Source organism: Falco peregrinus, chromosome 4, assembly GCF_023634155.1.
Source record: "Falco peregrinus isolate bFalPer1 chromosome 4, bFalPer1.pri, whole genome shotgun sequence".
NCBI lineage: Eukaryota > Metazoa > Chordata > Aves > Falconiformes > Falconidae > Falco > Falco peregrinus.
The window spans coordinates 28,014,152-28,031,833 of NC_073724.1; the positions used below are offsets into that span (position 1 = coordinate 28,014,152).

Below are 17,682 nucleotides of genomic sequence, written 5' to 3' on the forward strand. Positions count from 1 at the left end.
ATGTGAAGCAGTGTTAGTGATTTCATTTGACCACAGTTAAAAGAACTGACCATTTTATGAACACAGAAAAGGCGTGGAGGGGAAATTAGAATGAGAGATGTTCTAGGTTTCTTGGAAAAAGGGTGAGAGGTACACTAGCCCACTGTACAGATAGATTGACTCTTACCTTAACTCTTTCCCATTTTTGGAGAGGGATTCTCTGATACAGATCACCCTCTTTTATTGACTACTATCCACTTGAACATGGTTTCAAAGAATTTGCTTAGAAATGCTCTGTGAATATGTAAGACATCATTTGTGACTGCTTTTGAGGTGTTGCAGTGGGTATATCCTAACTTCGCTCTTGTACTTTCTTGGGGTGCCTTGGTCACTTGAAGGGTTACTTGAGATTTCACTGCAGGCGGGTGCTGTCAGCATGTTATGTGTATTCAATAGCGTGAACTGATCTTCCCGTTAGGCATTTTAAACCAAATGATTCATGTATCATTACTTTTTATTGCAAGCCAGTGACCAATAAGAATGATCTGTGTTAGTGTGTCTTTATTTGACTTACAGAGGAAAGATGTAAAGAGTAGGTTTTGACAAGAATAATGCCTCAGCTGAAACTGAGTAGATTTGAGGGGTTTGTCAGAGAACAGTGAAATGCAAGTAATTGACCCACCTTGGTATCTTATTTTACTTAATCCGTAACAGCTAGTTACAAATAATTCTTGTAAAGTGCTTTTGGTTCATGAGGAGGAGCAAATTATCTTGAGGGTGAACTGCTGCTTAGCTTATTTTATCATCATACAAAATACTTTAGACTTGCTGAAAATGCTCAGGAGATAAAATCCATGTCCTTTTCTCCAAAATCCTTGCTGAAAAGTATCAAAGAGCTATCATTTCTTATATAGAAATAATGACGCTTGCTAGAAAATGTCTTTTTTATTATTTCTATGGTAAATATTAAATACCATAATGGGGAGAAGGAGTCTGGACCATTTGCAAAAATGCAGGAGGATGGATGTGGCTGTATCTGAAAACATTTACAGTTTGTGTCCCAGTCGTGTACCTTCATCCATAATCTGGATATTGACACGGGGCATCCTCAATAACTTCAAACATGAGGCTTAATTAAGGGGAACGGCTTCCCCAACAAAGGGCAGAGTTTCAGTTCAGACAGACGTTGATAAGCTTGGGGATTGCGCAAACATAAATCTTCGGAGTCTTAACAAGGAGCACTGCAAGGCTCTGTGCTCGGGGCAAAACATCCCTGTGAAGTAGTATAAATGGGGAAAAGGAATTGCCTGAGGAGCTGCGGTTCTGAAGAGGACGTGGGAATTAGACGGAATGCCAAGTTGACTATGAGCCAGCAGTGTGCTCTGGTAAATAAGGCAAACAGCATAATGGGTGACATTAGTAGCAGCATGGCCAGCAGACTGAGGAAAATTATTATCCTCTTCAGGTAATGGTGAAAGCTGTGCCCCGTTTGGGCTCCCCAGTTCAAGAAAGCCATGAAGAAACTGGAGAGGGCCTAGTAAAGGTCTTGACAGATAGTTATGGGACTATCAGTTGTGACTTCTGAGTTCATGTGGCCAAGGTTTTAAATTGTGGCTTGGGAAGTCCAGCTTGGACATGGGGGAAAAAAAAATTACTGGGAGGATAGTGCAGCATTGGTGCAGGTCATCTAGGGAGGTGGTGGAATATACATCCTTTGAGGTTTTCAAGACTTGGCTAGGAAGAGCCGCAGCTGACCTGCTCTAGAGTTGGCAGTAGTCTTGCTTTTTGAGCAGGTGGTTGAATAAGGTGATTGGCAGGGCCCTTTCCAACTGTTTCAGTGGCTCTGCAGTAAATAATTTTGTCAGTAAAAAATTAAGTGTTCATAGTTTAATCTGGGAAAGACTGGAATTTACACAAATGCAAGAGCATATGTGTGCACATATACCTCGGGAATACATAATTCTTTTTACTTCTAGGTATCAGCTTGAATTAAAAGAAGAATACATAGCCAGAACCAATAAAGTTACTGAAGATGAGAAAAAAAATAAAGGTAACCATCTCTCGGAGATTAATTAAGTAGCTGTTTATCTCTAGAGCTTTTACTAACAGGTGTCAAAACTGTTGTTACTAAACAGTCACAGTGTTTAGTAACAGTGGCATAAGTGACAGAAAAGCCATCAAAATAGATTGTGAAGACATGTAGCAGGATCCAGTGACAGGTCAGCCACTCCTAGCTGTTCAGAATGCAGTGGGAACCACGAGCTGGTGCTTTGCACAGAGGCTACAAAGCATCCTGCTTTTTCAGTTTCCCATCTCCTGAAGTACTACTAGCTCATTCGTTCTCTAACTGAACTCTGGTGCAGTCTGGTACCATCCCCTTGAATGGTTGCCAGTTCCTACATTTATTGTGCACAAGGTGTTTAATTGGAGTTTGAGGAAGAGCTGGAACAGATAATGTAGTTAGACTTTTAAGTTAGGGACACGTGGAAGAAATGGGCATATGAATTTGATTTACTTAATTCTAAAGGAGTATATGTATGCAAATGTGTGTGTATGTATATGTATATTTTGAAGGAGTGTGTACAATGTTCAGTCATTTTTATGTCTTGAATTAAACTGAATGTTGTATTTAGCAGCTTAAACTGTTTTTTGCTGATAGTTTTTTACTGTAATACTCTACTAATTTTAATTCAGTATTTTTAATCCTCCCTGCAGAGAAAGCTATGCTTTTGCATGAAGAATCCATTGCTGTTCATTCAAAAAAGGAGGAACTTAAGCAAGCTATATCACACACGAAAGAGCTTGAGGTAATTGTAAACATGAATTTAAGGAAGCTGTATTCTAATTAGTGCATTTGATGTATATTTTAAAAAAAAGTGAAATAAAAATAATTAAGTAGTACAGCAGTTCATAAGCTCCTAAACTGTTCTTTATTTGCAGCTGGATTTGGAGTCAGTGAAGGCCCAGGTTCTGTTGGTAAATAAACAGAATCAGTTGTTAACAGAAAAACTGAAAGAAGTATCAGACTATCCTTTGCTAAAGGAGGAGAAATTAGAGCTCCAAGTGCAGAATAAACTACTTAGGCAACAGCTGGATGAGACTCGCATTGAGAACCAGCATCTGCGAGACAGTAAGTGTGAATGATTTAGTAACTTTCTTGTTCATGTTTCCCTACAAGTACTTGTATACAAATAAATTTTAATTAAATAGATTCTTTGTATTATGTTTACTAGTAGTTCACATTAAACCCCAACTAATGTTTGTGTAAAATGGAAGTCTTTGACATTGTATTTTCTTTAATATGTCTGTATAGTAGCAATCCTGAATTAAGTGGTACCCATAATGATATGAGGAGTATCCCTTTCACCCTTTGAAAATAGCAGTGCAATATTTCTAACCATAGCATTAGTGTGGTTAATAATGATAAAAGAACATTGCATTATTATGTTAAAATGATTTTTAAATTAACCTGACTATAGTTATTAAATGTCAATTATTTTTAATGTGCGTTTGAGATTATGGGAAAGTAATAAAAAAAAAGAGATGTATACTCAGTTACATAAAATAAGGATGTGTAATATTCTTCCGGAATGGGACTGTCTGGGTCTAGTTCTTAAATGACTATGCCAATGAAAATTTTGGTCCTTTGTAAAAGGAAGAAAAAAAAAATCCTTAAGTACTTTATTCAAACAAGGTCTTTTATGTTCCTGAAAACAAATCAGCTTTAAACTTTGAAGTGATATCATACAGAAAAGTGCACACTTGTTATTCTGCAGCTGAGTATCTAGTATTTCTGTTTCTGGGTAGAGCTGTCCCAGCCCTCAGCAGAGCACCTGGCCTGCCAAGTGGAGCTGAGGAGAGTGGAACATTCTAGGAAGCTGGCACTGGATGAATTTGAAAATCATAGGCAGATTTTGGAAAAGCAGCTACAAAGTGAGGTAAATTATTCTTTCTAAATAATTTGAATCCTTTATTCTTCCTGTCATCTTGTTCATATATCTATGTACCTGTGTAGGCAGTTTAGCATATAGTTACAGGATTGTTTGTACTCTGCTTATTTTTATGTAAACAACTCTAAAGAAAACAAAACAACACCAAAAAACAACAAAAAAATCCCAACCAACTCAACATAACCAAAGTGAATCTTTCCAAGCCATGGAGTTGTCAGCACTGACTTTCAGTAGGGTATTATGTGTTTATGGTTTCATTGGACCTAAAACGTTCAGAAACAGCTATTCAGCCAGTTGGGATTGCTCTTTCTATTTGAATTATGAGGGGTTTGGGGTTTTTTTCTCTGTCTCCTATAGACTGAGCATTGTGCCCAGTTGAAGACCCAGCTGTTGGACTCTGAAGCTACTGTCAGGAAGCTAAACATGCAAGTTGAAGAACTGAAACTGCAAGTGAAACAAACACAGGCAGGTTTGTATCTTATCTGAGCAGTCCTTTATGAAGTTCACTTAGCCACACAGTGTAAGAATTTCCAAAAGCTTAAAAAAAGCTGTGGTTGCATAGATCTAATATACCAGCAGTGAGTAGATTTCAAGTATAAAATAAAAACCTATTTAAAAGCTCAGTTTAAAAAGCAGTCTCATTAGAACTTCCCTGCCTTTCAGAAAACAAACATAGAGGAGGAAAACATTCCTCCTTGAATACTTGCATGTTTTTATTGTCTCTTTTTCCTCAGTTTGAAGAAGTTTGTTTGGTGGTAACGTAATCATGGTTTTTGAGGGGGTGAGTTATGTTTTAATGCATTTTGATTCATGACTGTTCCTGATTAGAATAATCGATTTGAAATTGTATTCCATACCTCACAAATCTAAATACAACTTTCAAACAGTTGTTGTCAAGGCTGTTAACTTACGCACCTTGTGTGGGCATTAGAAAGAGAGAGGCACTCGCATGAAGCAATTCAGTGTGCTGAAGAAATGCAGTTCTAAAGATGCTTATCTGTCAGATTGCTAATACTAAGTATGATAAATGAGAGGTTTGGAATGTATATTTAAACTAAAAATATGGAATTTAATTCTGCAATGGTTATACATTACATACAGCACGTGTTCACCATAGTTGTGTGTATGCAATGCTTTATATTATTCACTAGACCAGTACGTACATTTTCGTATATGGTACCATTTGGAATTGAAAATTTGTTAGTGTCAAAGTAGCAAATACATATTTTAGTTAAATGATTGAAATTACTGCAGAGGCTTTTATTTTGCATCACAGTTAAGGATGTCATTGAAGAACTATTTATGTAGAAGAAAACGAAGGTTTCCATTTTGCTGAGAAAGACACAGCCCTATAGATTGGTCTTTTGGCCCTGCTGAAGCATACACGTACAAGCCAGGAAGCAGACAGCCCTGAAACATTGAATTTAACTGGCAATTTTGGACAATTTTTTTCTGAAGAACAACATTGTCTATGTGCTATGTTGTTTTTCTCCAGATTTCTTTTTTTGATCTAAATAGGAAATTGTTAAGATTTGTGGCTTGCCATACGTCCTTCACCCTTTGACAGCATGATTAAATATAATGTGTCCAAAGTGGTGATGTTTTCATTTTTATTTATATTTATTTAAACATAATTTAAGAAATAACATTGTAGAGTGCATATTTCAGGGAGTTTTACATGGAAGGATTATATATTTTAAAAAAATAGTATCAGTGATAATTTGCAGCTATGCAGCTACATTAAAAATATATTTAAATCAACCCTTTAAATTGTGAACGCTTAAGCCAGTTCCATGTTCAGATAATTTTGACCAAATTGGAATTTACGTGCCACAGTTTACCGTTTCTGTTTTGTTATGTGTTTCCCTCTCTCTCTCCTTGCTGTCACTCACGGTCTCTTGCTGTCTTTTAGCTCTGGAAAATGAAGTGTATCGGAATCCAAAGCCTTCACTTGTTGATCGGTCTGTCCTTGACTTCACTGGTGACAGAGTTGTGCCTCATGACATTTATGTCGATAGCACATTCCTGAAGAATCAGGTTATGACCGATGTGATGAAGTTAAATGCGGTGCCAAGAGTTGGCTATCGTCAGCAGTTACATCCACGCAGTACTTCTCCGGATTCTGACCTGGAGTTTATGGCGCAAACCCGGGCAAGAATAAAAGAACTAGAAAAAGAGGCAGAGTATTTGGAAGAAGCCTACAGGAACTACCAACATAGAGTCATGCAGGACGCGGCTGCAAGCAGAACACCAAACAAGATGCAGTCTCCTTTACTTGTGCAGTGTGCTAGTATTAGACCCCCCTTGGCTACCCAGCATGAACTTCTGGAGGATAATCGCAGCCCCCAGCATTCCCCCCTCAGCAGTCCAAGAGGTGAAAAATACATCAAAAAAACTGGGCAGGTTGATGTTTTTAAAAATCCCTTAACACCACCACACAGAGGAGCGTCTTCTTCAAGGCGCCTTTCTTCTACTCCTGTTTCCAAATTGGAAAGAGAGCTCAGTAACAAGATTTCAGATGGTAAGTCAATGATTATTAATGTGGTGGAATACTGGAATACTGTTCCTCTTGCAGTATGGGAGGAGAAAGATTTGGCAGCACTAGTCTTTTCCTTGTTTGTTGTTTGCGAAGAGGCAGGAGAAGTTAGAGACAAATGTGTTAGCTGCTTGGACTGTTGCTTCTTTGTGGAAGCAAGTACTGGAAAAGTGCATTGAGGGAGGCTAAACATACAGCACTTTGTTGAGGTAGCTTTAAAGAGAACACCACGCCACATAGCTCACTGCAGGTGTAACCTTATGATATGCAGAGTTTCATTCAAAAGTTTCTATCAAGTATAACTACTTTGCAGCATTAATTGTAATTTCCTAGTTTTAATAACCCTCCCTCTATATTCCTGTCCTTTCATTTAGCAATTGTAGTTAACGTGTGCAGCAGAAGACTGCTACGTCTGGCTTCTCTTAAATTGAGTTTTCTAATCTGAAAGGTCCAGATTTGCTTTTGTTTGTTCTTTTTGTTGTAACATCTTTATCAAATATTCCTGAGTAATTGTGAGGGGGAAGGGATTAGTATTTGGTCATGATTGGAAAAGTGGAATTTGCTATTAATTCCACAGGGTCTAATAGTTACTTAGCCTTTTTATTTTTTTAAAGGGGCAGTACTCAGAAAAGCAAGCAAAATAGAAAAGAAAAATTTAAAAAATTGTGGTTTCAAATCTGCAGCATGTCTGCTGCTTGAGTTTTGTAATTTTTGTCACCCTAGCTCAGAGTGGATTTCGTAGGGTGAAGACTTTGAGATAGTAATGAAAAAAGATCATGATCAGCTTCTGAGTGAAGGAAAGTTAAATAGAAGAAGGGCAGCTTAGTTTGGAAAAGAGTTAGCTGAGATGGGTTGTGGGAAATCTGGAAAGCAATGAGTGATACGGAAAATGTGAAAAGGGATCAATTAATCTCTCCTTCACAGACCACAGCATCCTGTGAAATCGAAAGGAAAGAGAAGGAAGTACTTTTTCATACCATGAGTAACTTGTGGATTTATTGCTTCTGTGGCAACAAGTATAGATGCAGGATGGAACCCAGGATGCAGGATATAGATGTCAGGGGACCCAAAATAGTATTCATTGGGGAAAGTTTGGGTTGGGTGTTAGCAGAAGTAAGATGTAAGTATTTTCCTTCTAGTTTAGTTTTGTTTAGTAATGGGCACTGTTAGAAACAGGTTACGACCAGTCTGTTCTGTTGTGGCTGTCCCTGTGTTTCTGCACATAGAATATCATGCTCTGTTACTGAAAACATATTTGAAAACTTGAACTTCCAAAGCTTTTACATTTTAAGTTTTCTCTGTTACCTTCTCTAGAAAGTATTTACAGATTATTTGTTTAATACTGCACACACACAAAGTCTTTCATAAAGGTAGGGTTTTGTTGTAAATTAGGAACATAAAAATTAAAGTTGTGTGCATGACCTTCACAACCCCTCCCATCTTTGTACCTGTCAGAGGCTGGTTATATGATACCTGATCTCTTTTTTTTTCCTTTAGATCTGTTCTTTGCTTAATGCCAAGACCAGCTTGCTCTGGAGAGGGATGAGAGCTGAATAACAAAAGAGGGCATTACCTGACTTAAGCATTACAAAAAATTTTGCGTAGGGGGAGCGGGTTGCAGCTAGATGATATATTCTGGTGAACTGATACAATACATGCCCCAGTAAGCACAGTAGCTTCAGCGCTGTGCCGTGAAGTGATTTGTCTGCTTCCAGTTAGATTGCTTCCCCACTGATCTGTCACCTGTTTCAAGAGTCATCAGAGAGAGAGTGCTTTTATACTGGTATATATGTTATTCTTTGTACTAGAGATGGATGAAGCACCAGATGTGTTTTTGCTAGAAACCGTAAGTCATTCTGGAAGCTTTCATGGAGCTTTTGAGTGGTGTTGAAGATGCCAGTCTGAACAGCTCAGAATAAATTTTAAGAGGTAAAAGATGTCATGCACGTGAGTCTGAGGTTTGTTTTTCCTTTAAGTGAGATATACCTCAGTGACAACTGTAGCTCAGTTGTCAGCACCTGTCTTCGAAGGATGAAAGGAAGAAGTGTGTCCTCCTGTAAAATACTTGCAGTTGGCAGATCTAGCAGCAGTTTTACTACATAATTGACCAGTGGAAGTGTATGTGGTTTTCTGTCTTCCTTTAAATTATGTATGTATTTGACTGTTTCCCTTCCCAAGTCCATTCATATTGGACATCTTTCAGGCTTTGACCTTCTACTGGGAAGGAGTAAGCCCATTTCTTTAAGAACAACTAAAAGTAGGACAGGTTCCATTTCTGTTTTCATCTGCTTACTGTCTCTAATCTCTGGGCAGTAACATGGATTAAGAAATAGTTACTGAGAAAAATTGAATTGCCATCTGACCCATGCTTCCTATTACATTACCAGTACTTTTTACCTTGATCATTACTTGACAAAACTTTGTCCCTTGTGATGAGAAAGAGCAAAGTTGGTGAGTCTTGCAGAGAGCATACTGTGAGCCAAAGACCTCAGCAATTTTTCTTTTAGTAGAAAGTTGTTAAATTTCTAATATAGATAATTTCTAAATAGTAATAGGTTGTGGTAAATTACTGTATGAGATGACTAGTGTGCCACCTGTATCCTAACATGCAATATGTGTTAACACCGAGGAGGTGAGTGCAGGAAGTACTGCCTGCTCTTCTTGTCTGTTTATTCTGCACGTGAAAATTTGACAAGTTATTTTATAAAAGATTGGATGGTGGTGGGCTGAGCGTTCCAGCCATGCACAGGTCATGCTGATACATGTGTATGACATAACTGCTGGGTCCTGTTCTGTTAGTGCTCAGCTTCCCCAGAGGGTGTTCATCCGTATTGCATGGGCACAGGGGCTGTCTGGAGATAAAAAGCCATTGGCAACCCTTAGTCTGAAGCATCCTGACTTCTGCAGTGTGGTGTGCGCCGTAACAGGGTGTACTTCTGTGTGACCACCTGAAAAAACTTCAGGTATGGGAGTGTTAATAATGGCTTTCTGTCTATCTTTTGAGCCCAGTTAGCACTGACAACAGTAAAACTTATTTGATCAATGAAGAGAAGAAAAACGGCAGTACCAGCTTACTATATGAATACCGTATCTTGTGGGAAAACTAATAATTCATAGTCTAGTAATGAAAGACCTGTGCAGCTGCACAGGAAAGGAAAATTAAGATTGCAAAGCAAAATTTAATCAAAGCACTAGAGTTCGCAAGTTTGATTAAAAGCCTTTTTATTGGAGGGGTTTTGTTTTTTACCTTGTTTTTTTAGGAAACTCAAGACTTCTCTAGTCATATTGTCTTGTTTCCTTCCCTGATAACTTTACAGCTGTTGATAAGAGGATAAAATCTTCAAAGATTTTTCTTCTTTGCTTCATCACTCACTTTTACAAATCTGTAGAAAATGAAACCTCCAGGTTAAATTTCTTAATGAGGAATGGCCTTTGGGAGACCTCAGACATTATCTTTCACTGACTAGTAAGCATATCGCTAGCTTGAAAACCAGGTCTGTAACTGCTTCCTCTAATATTCATTATGGGAGAAATTACTTGATGCTTGGCAGAGGGGCTACAGTTTGTGGGGAGCATGTATTTATTATATGGTGATAATCATAGGCTTTATGAGAAGTTTACGATGGTGAAGGCTTGTAGAGGAAAATGCGCGTACTGGAGAGGTAAGAAAAAGAAATAAATAACCAGTACAACAAAGTTCATATTTTAAGGTCCAGGTATTAGTTGCCCTGTAGTGGTGGTGCCTGCAGAGTCTAGTTATGCATGTTGTAAAAACCAGCCTTGTCTGAGAAATGGTAGGGCAAATAACTAATGCAAATTGTGGGATTTTCATTCTGCAGACAACATTGGCCCATACCTTGCCTCTTCACAGCAGAGTGTTGACCAAGTGCTTTCTCCTATTTCAAAGCCATATCTACTTTCATCTTCAGAGTCTGTTTCTTCCTCATCCAGTCATGGCCAGAAAATCAGGTAACTTTGTTTACAAAGCAACATTTTTAACCTGCTTTTAAAAGAAACGTTTATCTAATTGTTCATGGTGATAGCTGCTTTTGCAATTCAAGCAAGCCATTAATTTTGCAAGTGAGAACTTTTCTGAAGATGGATAAGCATTTCCATTCTTGCACCTGGAGAGCAACCTAGTCATAAAAAAAAGAAACATCCCTCTTCTCCCAAATCCAAATAACTTTGGCAAATACGATTTGACATTTTCAGTGCTGTTTAGATTTGTGCTTCCTTCCAGTGCAGAGTTATGTGCAGTGAAATACTTAAAACCTCATGTGCACTAAAAACTTCAGATGAATGCAATGTTTAAAAATAAAACAACAACAAAAAAGTCTTGTCCTATGACAAAGTAAAACCTGATTGATTTACAAAGTGTTCTGCAAAGTCATTTCACTGTTGTAGTTGAGCAAGGAAGGTTATTCCAAAGATTCCCTCTGTTGGGGCAAATGTGAATAATAGCACTAGCTCCAAAGCCTAAAAAAGTCCGCTGCCATGGACAAGTGTTATGCAGAGGACTAAAAAGCCTGGAGGGTGAATGTAAGGCATCCTAAGTGCTTGCTGGTTTAGTGCAGATGTAGCAAATGGATAAATACCCATCAGTGAAACTTAGCTCAAATTCTGCTCTTTAAGGATACTAATTAATGCTTAGAACTGTGCTTCTTGGCACTTCCAGTTTGTGCTACCGCAACCAATACAAGTATTGATTTGTTACTGTGTGTGGCTTCAAAGATCGCGGGTGGTTCATTTGGTGTGTGCTGTCAGCACAAAGGCACACCCAACAGATACAAGTCATACAAAGTTTGTATGTTCCTGGGCTATAGGTCAGGCTGATTTACTTTGTTGGGTTTCCCACTGCTGTAGAGATCTCTGCAGATACGGCTCTAGATTTAAAAATGACCTTTGCTTTTGCCCCTCTTTGTTATTTTACTTTTCATGCGTCAGTGCTGTGACAAACTTTTCAAAGCAAGGTATGGTGTGAATTCTCCTATTTCAAGACAGCTGCAAGTTCTGCAGCACTTGAAATCTGTTGTATTGGTGTAGACTTTCTGTTTTATTGTTATTTCCTTACACAGTAGACCACTTTTAGACAGCAGAGTGAAAGTTTCATTGTTAATAAAAACATATTCTGTTAATCACTAATTTCAGAAAATGTGTTTTCTAAAAGTTTCCTTAAAATGTCAAATCTGTTCCTAAAAGTAAATCTGAGTTAAACAGCCCCTGACTTGCATGCCCTATATATAATATCTATGAAAAAATCTCATTTTTTAAAAGTGTGAGGAAGGTATGCGTATGTCCAAGATATATCTGACTTTCCCTGCTGTCCCACACCTTTAGACCATATTGGTAACTTAAAAATTTAGACTGTATACTTTTTTGGGTAAGAATAATGTCCGTACTCTGTTGTAAACAGGAATGTGAAGGCACAGCAGTGGCCCATTAACTATTACTTAGCACATTTTATTTATAACAATCCTATCAGACGTCTTATCCTCATATGAATTACCTGAATGTATTTTTAGCAGTTTGTTGTGGTGAGCTCTTGTGGGATTTGACAGTTTTGATTCCTTAAGTAGGCTTCTGTGCCATCCATATAATTGTGATCCTGAGAAGGCTAACAGGAGCTCTTGGTGACGTAGACTAATTTGAGAACCAACTTCATTTCAGAAGGCAAAGTTGGGTCTTTAGGGGAGTAAACTTCATTTTTCAATTACTTGAAATTATTTTTCAAGAAAAAGGTAAAGCTACAGGCTCATCACGAATTCTTGTCCAACGTGGTGACAATCTCTCATCTTTCCCATATCAGAACAGGCCTTTTACCTACACTTGGTGTTCAAAAGCCATTGAGGTTATACCTGATGCACACAGAACCCTTAATAAAGATATGTGTCTTTAATTGTGTCTGTATTTTTCACATCTGTGACCTGACTGATGAGCTTTGTCGATTGAAGCTCGGTAGTTTCAGCTGCCTTTTTGAGATTTAAGTCAAGGCAGTTCTCCATTCTCACTTCATTCATTAACAAGCTGTAATGTTAACTTCTTTTTTTTCCTCTGAAGAGCTTGTTCATGTGTCTGTATAACTGTTTTCAGAATAGGAATCTCCAGTCTGCTTTGCGTGTGGGAATGAGATGGGTACCAGAACTTTTTTGGTTTGTTTTTTAAAGATCTCTTTTAAGTAAATGAATAACTTTGCAAAATTAAGCAGCATAAGACAGACTTCTTTTTCCATCCTGTAGCTCCTATTTCCATGTATGAAATTCTTCTGTTCTTAACAGTCTCTGGTGCCTCCGACTCTCCAATAGTGAGAATCCTCAATAAGGTCTGCAGAAAAAGCTCAAGGATTTAATGTTTCTTTCCTAAGAAGAGGCACTTGAATTGGCCTTAACCTGCTAGCCTTCATTCTAGATTTGATGGCTGAAGAAAAGCAGCTTGACCTGGGGCAGCTCTAGCAGGCATTCCTAGGGCTTCTATATTTTGTTGTTATCAAGTCCTCAATATACATTTACCGTAGAGAGGGTCTCTTTGGTGTTTAGAATTTGGGAAGAGCCTTTATGTTCTTGGACTTGAAAAGAAGCTGATGGGATTTCTAGGGACTGTGAAGTTAGTCCCTTTGAGTGTCTGCCTCTTCTTGCCCTGCTCATCTACATTTTCTACAGTGTATCTCAGATTTCCTATATTCCTCTGACAGACCTTAGAAAGTGAAGGCTGAATGTTAAGGTGATAGGGGAAAATAATACTGCTTGAGGGACTGTACTTCTTTGAGGGATGTTGTAAAGTCCACACTGCCTGAAGAGTGAACAGTATGAGCGAGTTCTGTTGCAGAGAACAGGCCAAGGTCTGGGCAGGCAGCTATGGGTTGTAGTTGATTTCTTGGGTTCCTTGTGCCAAAACAAGGGTATGAGGTCCAAATAATTTTCTTGAACTTGCTGCTTTCCCAAGATTTTCTTAAAGGGGAAACATTCTTTTGTTGAGTATTTTTTAATTTCTTGTGCCTTGGACTGTTTTCTGTTACATAAAATATTTGAGAAATGTATGCGTGGGCTTTTCCAGTTATTTACTCTCATTATTAAGCAAATGCCACATCATTGATGTGTATTGTGGGATTACTTTATGACCTGTAGATCTGAAGTGGCAATGGGAACTTCTCTGAAAAGAAGGATGAAGAAAATACTGTTTTGTAACACCAGTAATCATTACAAGTTAGACCTCTGTCAGTGGGGAAGAACAATTGCTTCTGTGACTACAAGAGCTCCTTGTTTATTTGTGTTTCAAGATACCGGTGGTATGAAGGAAGCCAATAAACAAAAGACAGGAAGTCAGTCTACAGTTATAAGGCAGATTATTATCTAAACCATTCCTTTTGGTTTTTTGTTTAGGGCTGAAGAAACCGATTGTGAGGGTTGTTACCAGTACTAGGCTAAAAAAATAACTGGACATTAGCAAAATAGGTTAGATAGTGGTGGTTGTTTTTTGTTTAAGCTTTAATCTTAAGCGTAACTCATGCAGTTCAATCATTTGGTGTTGACTGGCACACCAGTACTGTTTTATGGAATATTGACATGAGGTGTACAGTCCAGGGTTTGGTTGCTAAACTTGTATAATGGGATGAATTTTGAAAAATGCTTGGAAATGTATGTTTACTCTTATTCATGAGGCAGACCTCTCTAGTTTGCTGAATCTGAGGCAGTGTGTTAACTGTCTTTCTAGCAATGTTGCAGAACGCAGTAATGAAAAAAGTGGCATACATGTCCTTGAATCTTGCATCCCTAAGAATTATATAACACTGAACATTTCTGTGAAGGCAAGACTAAAAACGTGAAATAGACTTCCCAAAACTTGAAGTTTCATTTACTCTCTCGTACTTAATTTACAGGGTATTTTCCCCCACTGACATTACTGAACTGTCCTGACAATGCAGATCTATTTGTTCGTCCCCAGATTTCTTTATTCAACATGTCTCCTTGTGGGGGTATGCTTTGTTTGTTCTTCGCTTTTGCCCCATATAAGACCTGAATCCCTTCGAAATTGTAAGCACAAACATATTTATACCCTGGTGAAGAGCACCAGCTGGTGTAAAGTAAGCTCTTTTATGAAGAGCTGCTGCTGAATTTCCTTAGTGACCTGCACTCCTTTTGATGTCCTGCTTCTGGTCAGAGTTTGGTAGCAGGGTCACGTGGAAGATACTGTTCTTTTACATTATCTTTCTGATGAGATAAATGGGGATTTAGAATGAGGGAACTAATCCCATTTTTCATAGCACCCAGATTTTTACCCCTGTATATCATACATGTTTTGCCAGACATCTAATCCTAATACATTTCAAACGCATCTGTTAAGATGGCATCAAAGTGGGAATTAGACTACAACACAGAGCCTAAAAGGGCAAATTTCTTAATTTCATTGTCACAATTCATTGTCTTTCTCCCTTTTTTTTTTTTTTTTCCTTCCTTCCTCCTTTTTATGCCTTTTGAGATTGTATTTTGTTTTAATGTAATGCTTTTAGGTCCTATATAGGCCTTGGGGAAAGGCTGCAGGGAGATGGCTATGAGAGATTGAGCTGACTTCTGGTGGAAGTCAGAGAACTGTATTTGAATGCCTTAACTTTTGAATCAGAAAGTTACAGCTTTTTGGTTGCATGGTTTTTACATTTGGTTTAGTTTGTTGCCAAGCATGTGATTAGTCCTTGTATTTAAATCTCAGCTCACAGAATCACAGTGTGGTTGGAAGGAACCCTTGGAGATCTTCTAGTCCAAATCCCCCTGCTAAAGCAGGTTCATAGATCGCTATTTGCTCAGAAGTTCAGCATTTATATTTGTTATTCCTTCTTCTTTCAGACTTAATAATCAACAAATGGATAAAAAAGATTTCAGTGATATCCCCAAACCAGAGAAACTAATGTATGAGGACCTTGAAGAACACATTACTTCTCCTGAATGTAAGTTTTGGTGCATTTTAGGCAGTTCGTTTAACACCCTAGGGCTTAATAGTTGTAAGACAGTTGTCTTGATAATTTAAGACTGTAGTTGGAGAGAAAAAATTCTGACTGATGTTGGAAATAAGAAAATCAAACTGACATGATGAAGTATTCATTTTCTTCATATTTGCATCTTTAGAGGAGAAGGATCTGTAGTAATAAGTCGACACTGAAATCAAGCTGGTTCTGAAATTTGGGAACATACTTTTTGTTCAGAAATCTTGCATAACATTGTTCTCATTAATGCATGTAGGTCTGACAGTTGTTTCAGAATGTTTTAGAATTGTGTAGGATTTTTTAAAAAATCAGCCAAGTATACTATATGAACTAATTTGAGGGTCTGTTGTATTTGCTGAATGAAGTAAAACTCCAAGGACTATTGGTCATGGACCACTATCAGAGCACTATTACCAAGCTGTAATTCTGAAGATAAGTTTCTGCAGCCATTACATATACTCTTGCTGATTTTTCGTTCTGTAACCGAGGCTTAAATAGTATTATGAATTAGAAGCTACTTTAGAACTGTGTGTAAATATGTGAAGAACACTTGAAATTATACTGTCGTTAATCAGCATGTCTGAGTAGTTCTGGAACATGGTTCAGTTACTGAAGCATGAATTTTATCTTAATTTTTTTTCTTTTGAGGTCAGCATTTTATTTATTTACATTTCTGCTCTCTTTGGTTGCAGGAAGAACTTGGTCATTTAGGTGGTGTTTTGCACTGTGTGCTATAAAATGCTTCCTTCTCTTTTTATGCTGCAGTCAAGCCTGCAGGGTTAGTTTTCAAAAACTTTTGATGTAACTAAGGTACTGTAGAAAGAGGAGGATAATAAAAGTTAATTCACTTTATAGCCACTTGTATGTGGAGAGAGAAGCAGAAGCACAGCTACTGGCTTGATTTCCTAGTTTTTCAGCATCTCAGTGACATTTTTATGTTGGACCTGAGCATTATCTCCCATGAAACTGTGGGTTTAAAGTAAGTGAAGTTGTCAATGTGAAAGGTATGAACCTTTCCCATTTCTAAATTTTGTTGGGTCTGTAAATTCTTTAGACAGGTGGAGTTTCATCATTGGGTATGAATTAAATTCATAGCTAGTGAAGAGATTATAATTATTGTATGAGAGAGTTAGAATCACTGATTTATAAGAAAATATTCTTAACTAGTGTGTGTTTTCCTGGGTCCGAGACTGGCTGATTTTGTTTGCGGCTAAGTTGTATGGAAGATGGAGTGATGCTGTTACTCACTGTCTTGAACCTGTGAGAATATGGTTTTCAGTATTTTAAAAACCAACCAACTAAACAATCAAAAAAGGCAGTGTCTAAACAGCAAATGTGCTGTTCGTATTTAATGGTAACTAGCAGAAGGTAATGACTCATCAATACATTTCTCTGTGAAGTTTTACTCAGTACACTTGTTGGTATTTTTAAATTTATCTCATTTAGTTTTCTTTTTGTAAGCTTTAAATGCATTATTTGCATGTGAACTGAGCCTGTAGCCACTAATGGTTTCTACTCATCTCGTATTTTAATTAGATTTCGATTTATTTGTTTAATTTTGTATTAGAGACTTTTGGGAATACATTACATATTTCACTTTTATTTTATCACATATAAGAATAGACTGGCATTTTCTTGGCAATTGGACCTGAGTAGATGCTGTGCCCAAGTAAGTTACCACTGTATCATTTGGTCATGTGTGGTAGTCAAAAGAACAATTTTAAGAGTTTGCATATGACTTCTCAATCAACAACACTTTTGTTGGGTCAGACTGCATCAAAAAGACAGTCTCAGTATGTTGAAGGAAATCAGAATCGCTAAAAAGGGGAGAAGATAACCCAGGAGGAATTGGGGGGGGGGGGGGGGGAGGAGGGCAGGGAGAATAAGAACGTAAAATCTAGAAAGTAAATGTAGAGTAAGATAGAATGAAGGAAGAAGTTGCTAAGCGTAGGAAAAAACCCAGTGGCGTGAAGGAGATACCATAAACTGTGGAAGCCTTTTAATCCCGCTGTGAGTGAGGTCTGGCATGACAGGATTGAAATTTCTGTTGGCAGTAATTGCTTTTAGTTGATGTGCTTGTCTTAAGGAAATAATGCATCTCTTGTTGTCCACCCTTGCATCCAAGAATGAATGTGTAAAAAGTGTGTTACCTTTCTTTTCTTTCAGAATGGTTAATGTAAAGGTGGTTTTTACTATACTGTTTTGGGTGGGGTTTTTTTGGTTGGGTTGTGTGGTTAGCAGACCTT

The 17,682-nt window shown here is 37.8% G+C and overlaps 1 protein-coding gene across 9 annotated transcripts in view; it reads left to right on the forward strand.

Moving 5' to 3' along the window:
- Nucleotides 1–17,682, forward strand: part of OFD1 (OFD1 centriole and centriolar satellite protein) — a 34,898-nt gene that overhangs the window by 11,729 nt on the left and 5,487 nt on the right. For 7 of the 9 annotated variants that reach the window (XM_055802151.1, XM_055802152.1, XM_013298591.3 and 4 more), the window contains 8 exons: nucleotides 1,956–2,029; nucleotides 2,695–2,786; nucleotides 2,920–3,109; nucleotides 3,787–3,917; nucleotides 4,287–4,398; nucleotides 5,842–6,450; nucleotides 10,305–10,434; nucleotides 15,300–15,400. In XM_055802151.1, coding sequence (XP_055658126.1) covers nucleotides 1,956–2,029; nucleotides 2,695–2,786; nucleotides 2,920–3,109; nucleotides 3,787–3,917; nucleotides 4,287–4,398; nucleotides 5,842–6,450; nucleotides 10,305–10,434; nucleotides 15,300–15,400 — 1,439 coding nt within the window. The remainder of the gene's footprint in view (nucleotides 1–1,955; nucleotides 2,030–2,694; nucleotides 2,787–2,919; nucleotides 3,110–3,786; nucleotides 3,918–4,286; nucleotides 4,399–5,841; nucleotides 6,451–10,304; nucleotides 10,435–15,299; nucleotides 15,401–17,682) is intronic. The other 2 variants (XM_055802155.1, XM_055802156.1) reach the window with 1 other exon arrangement.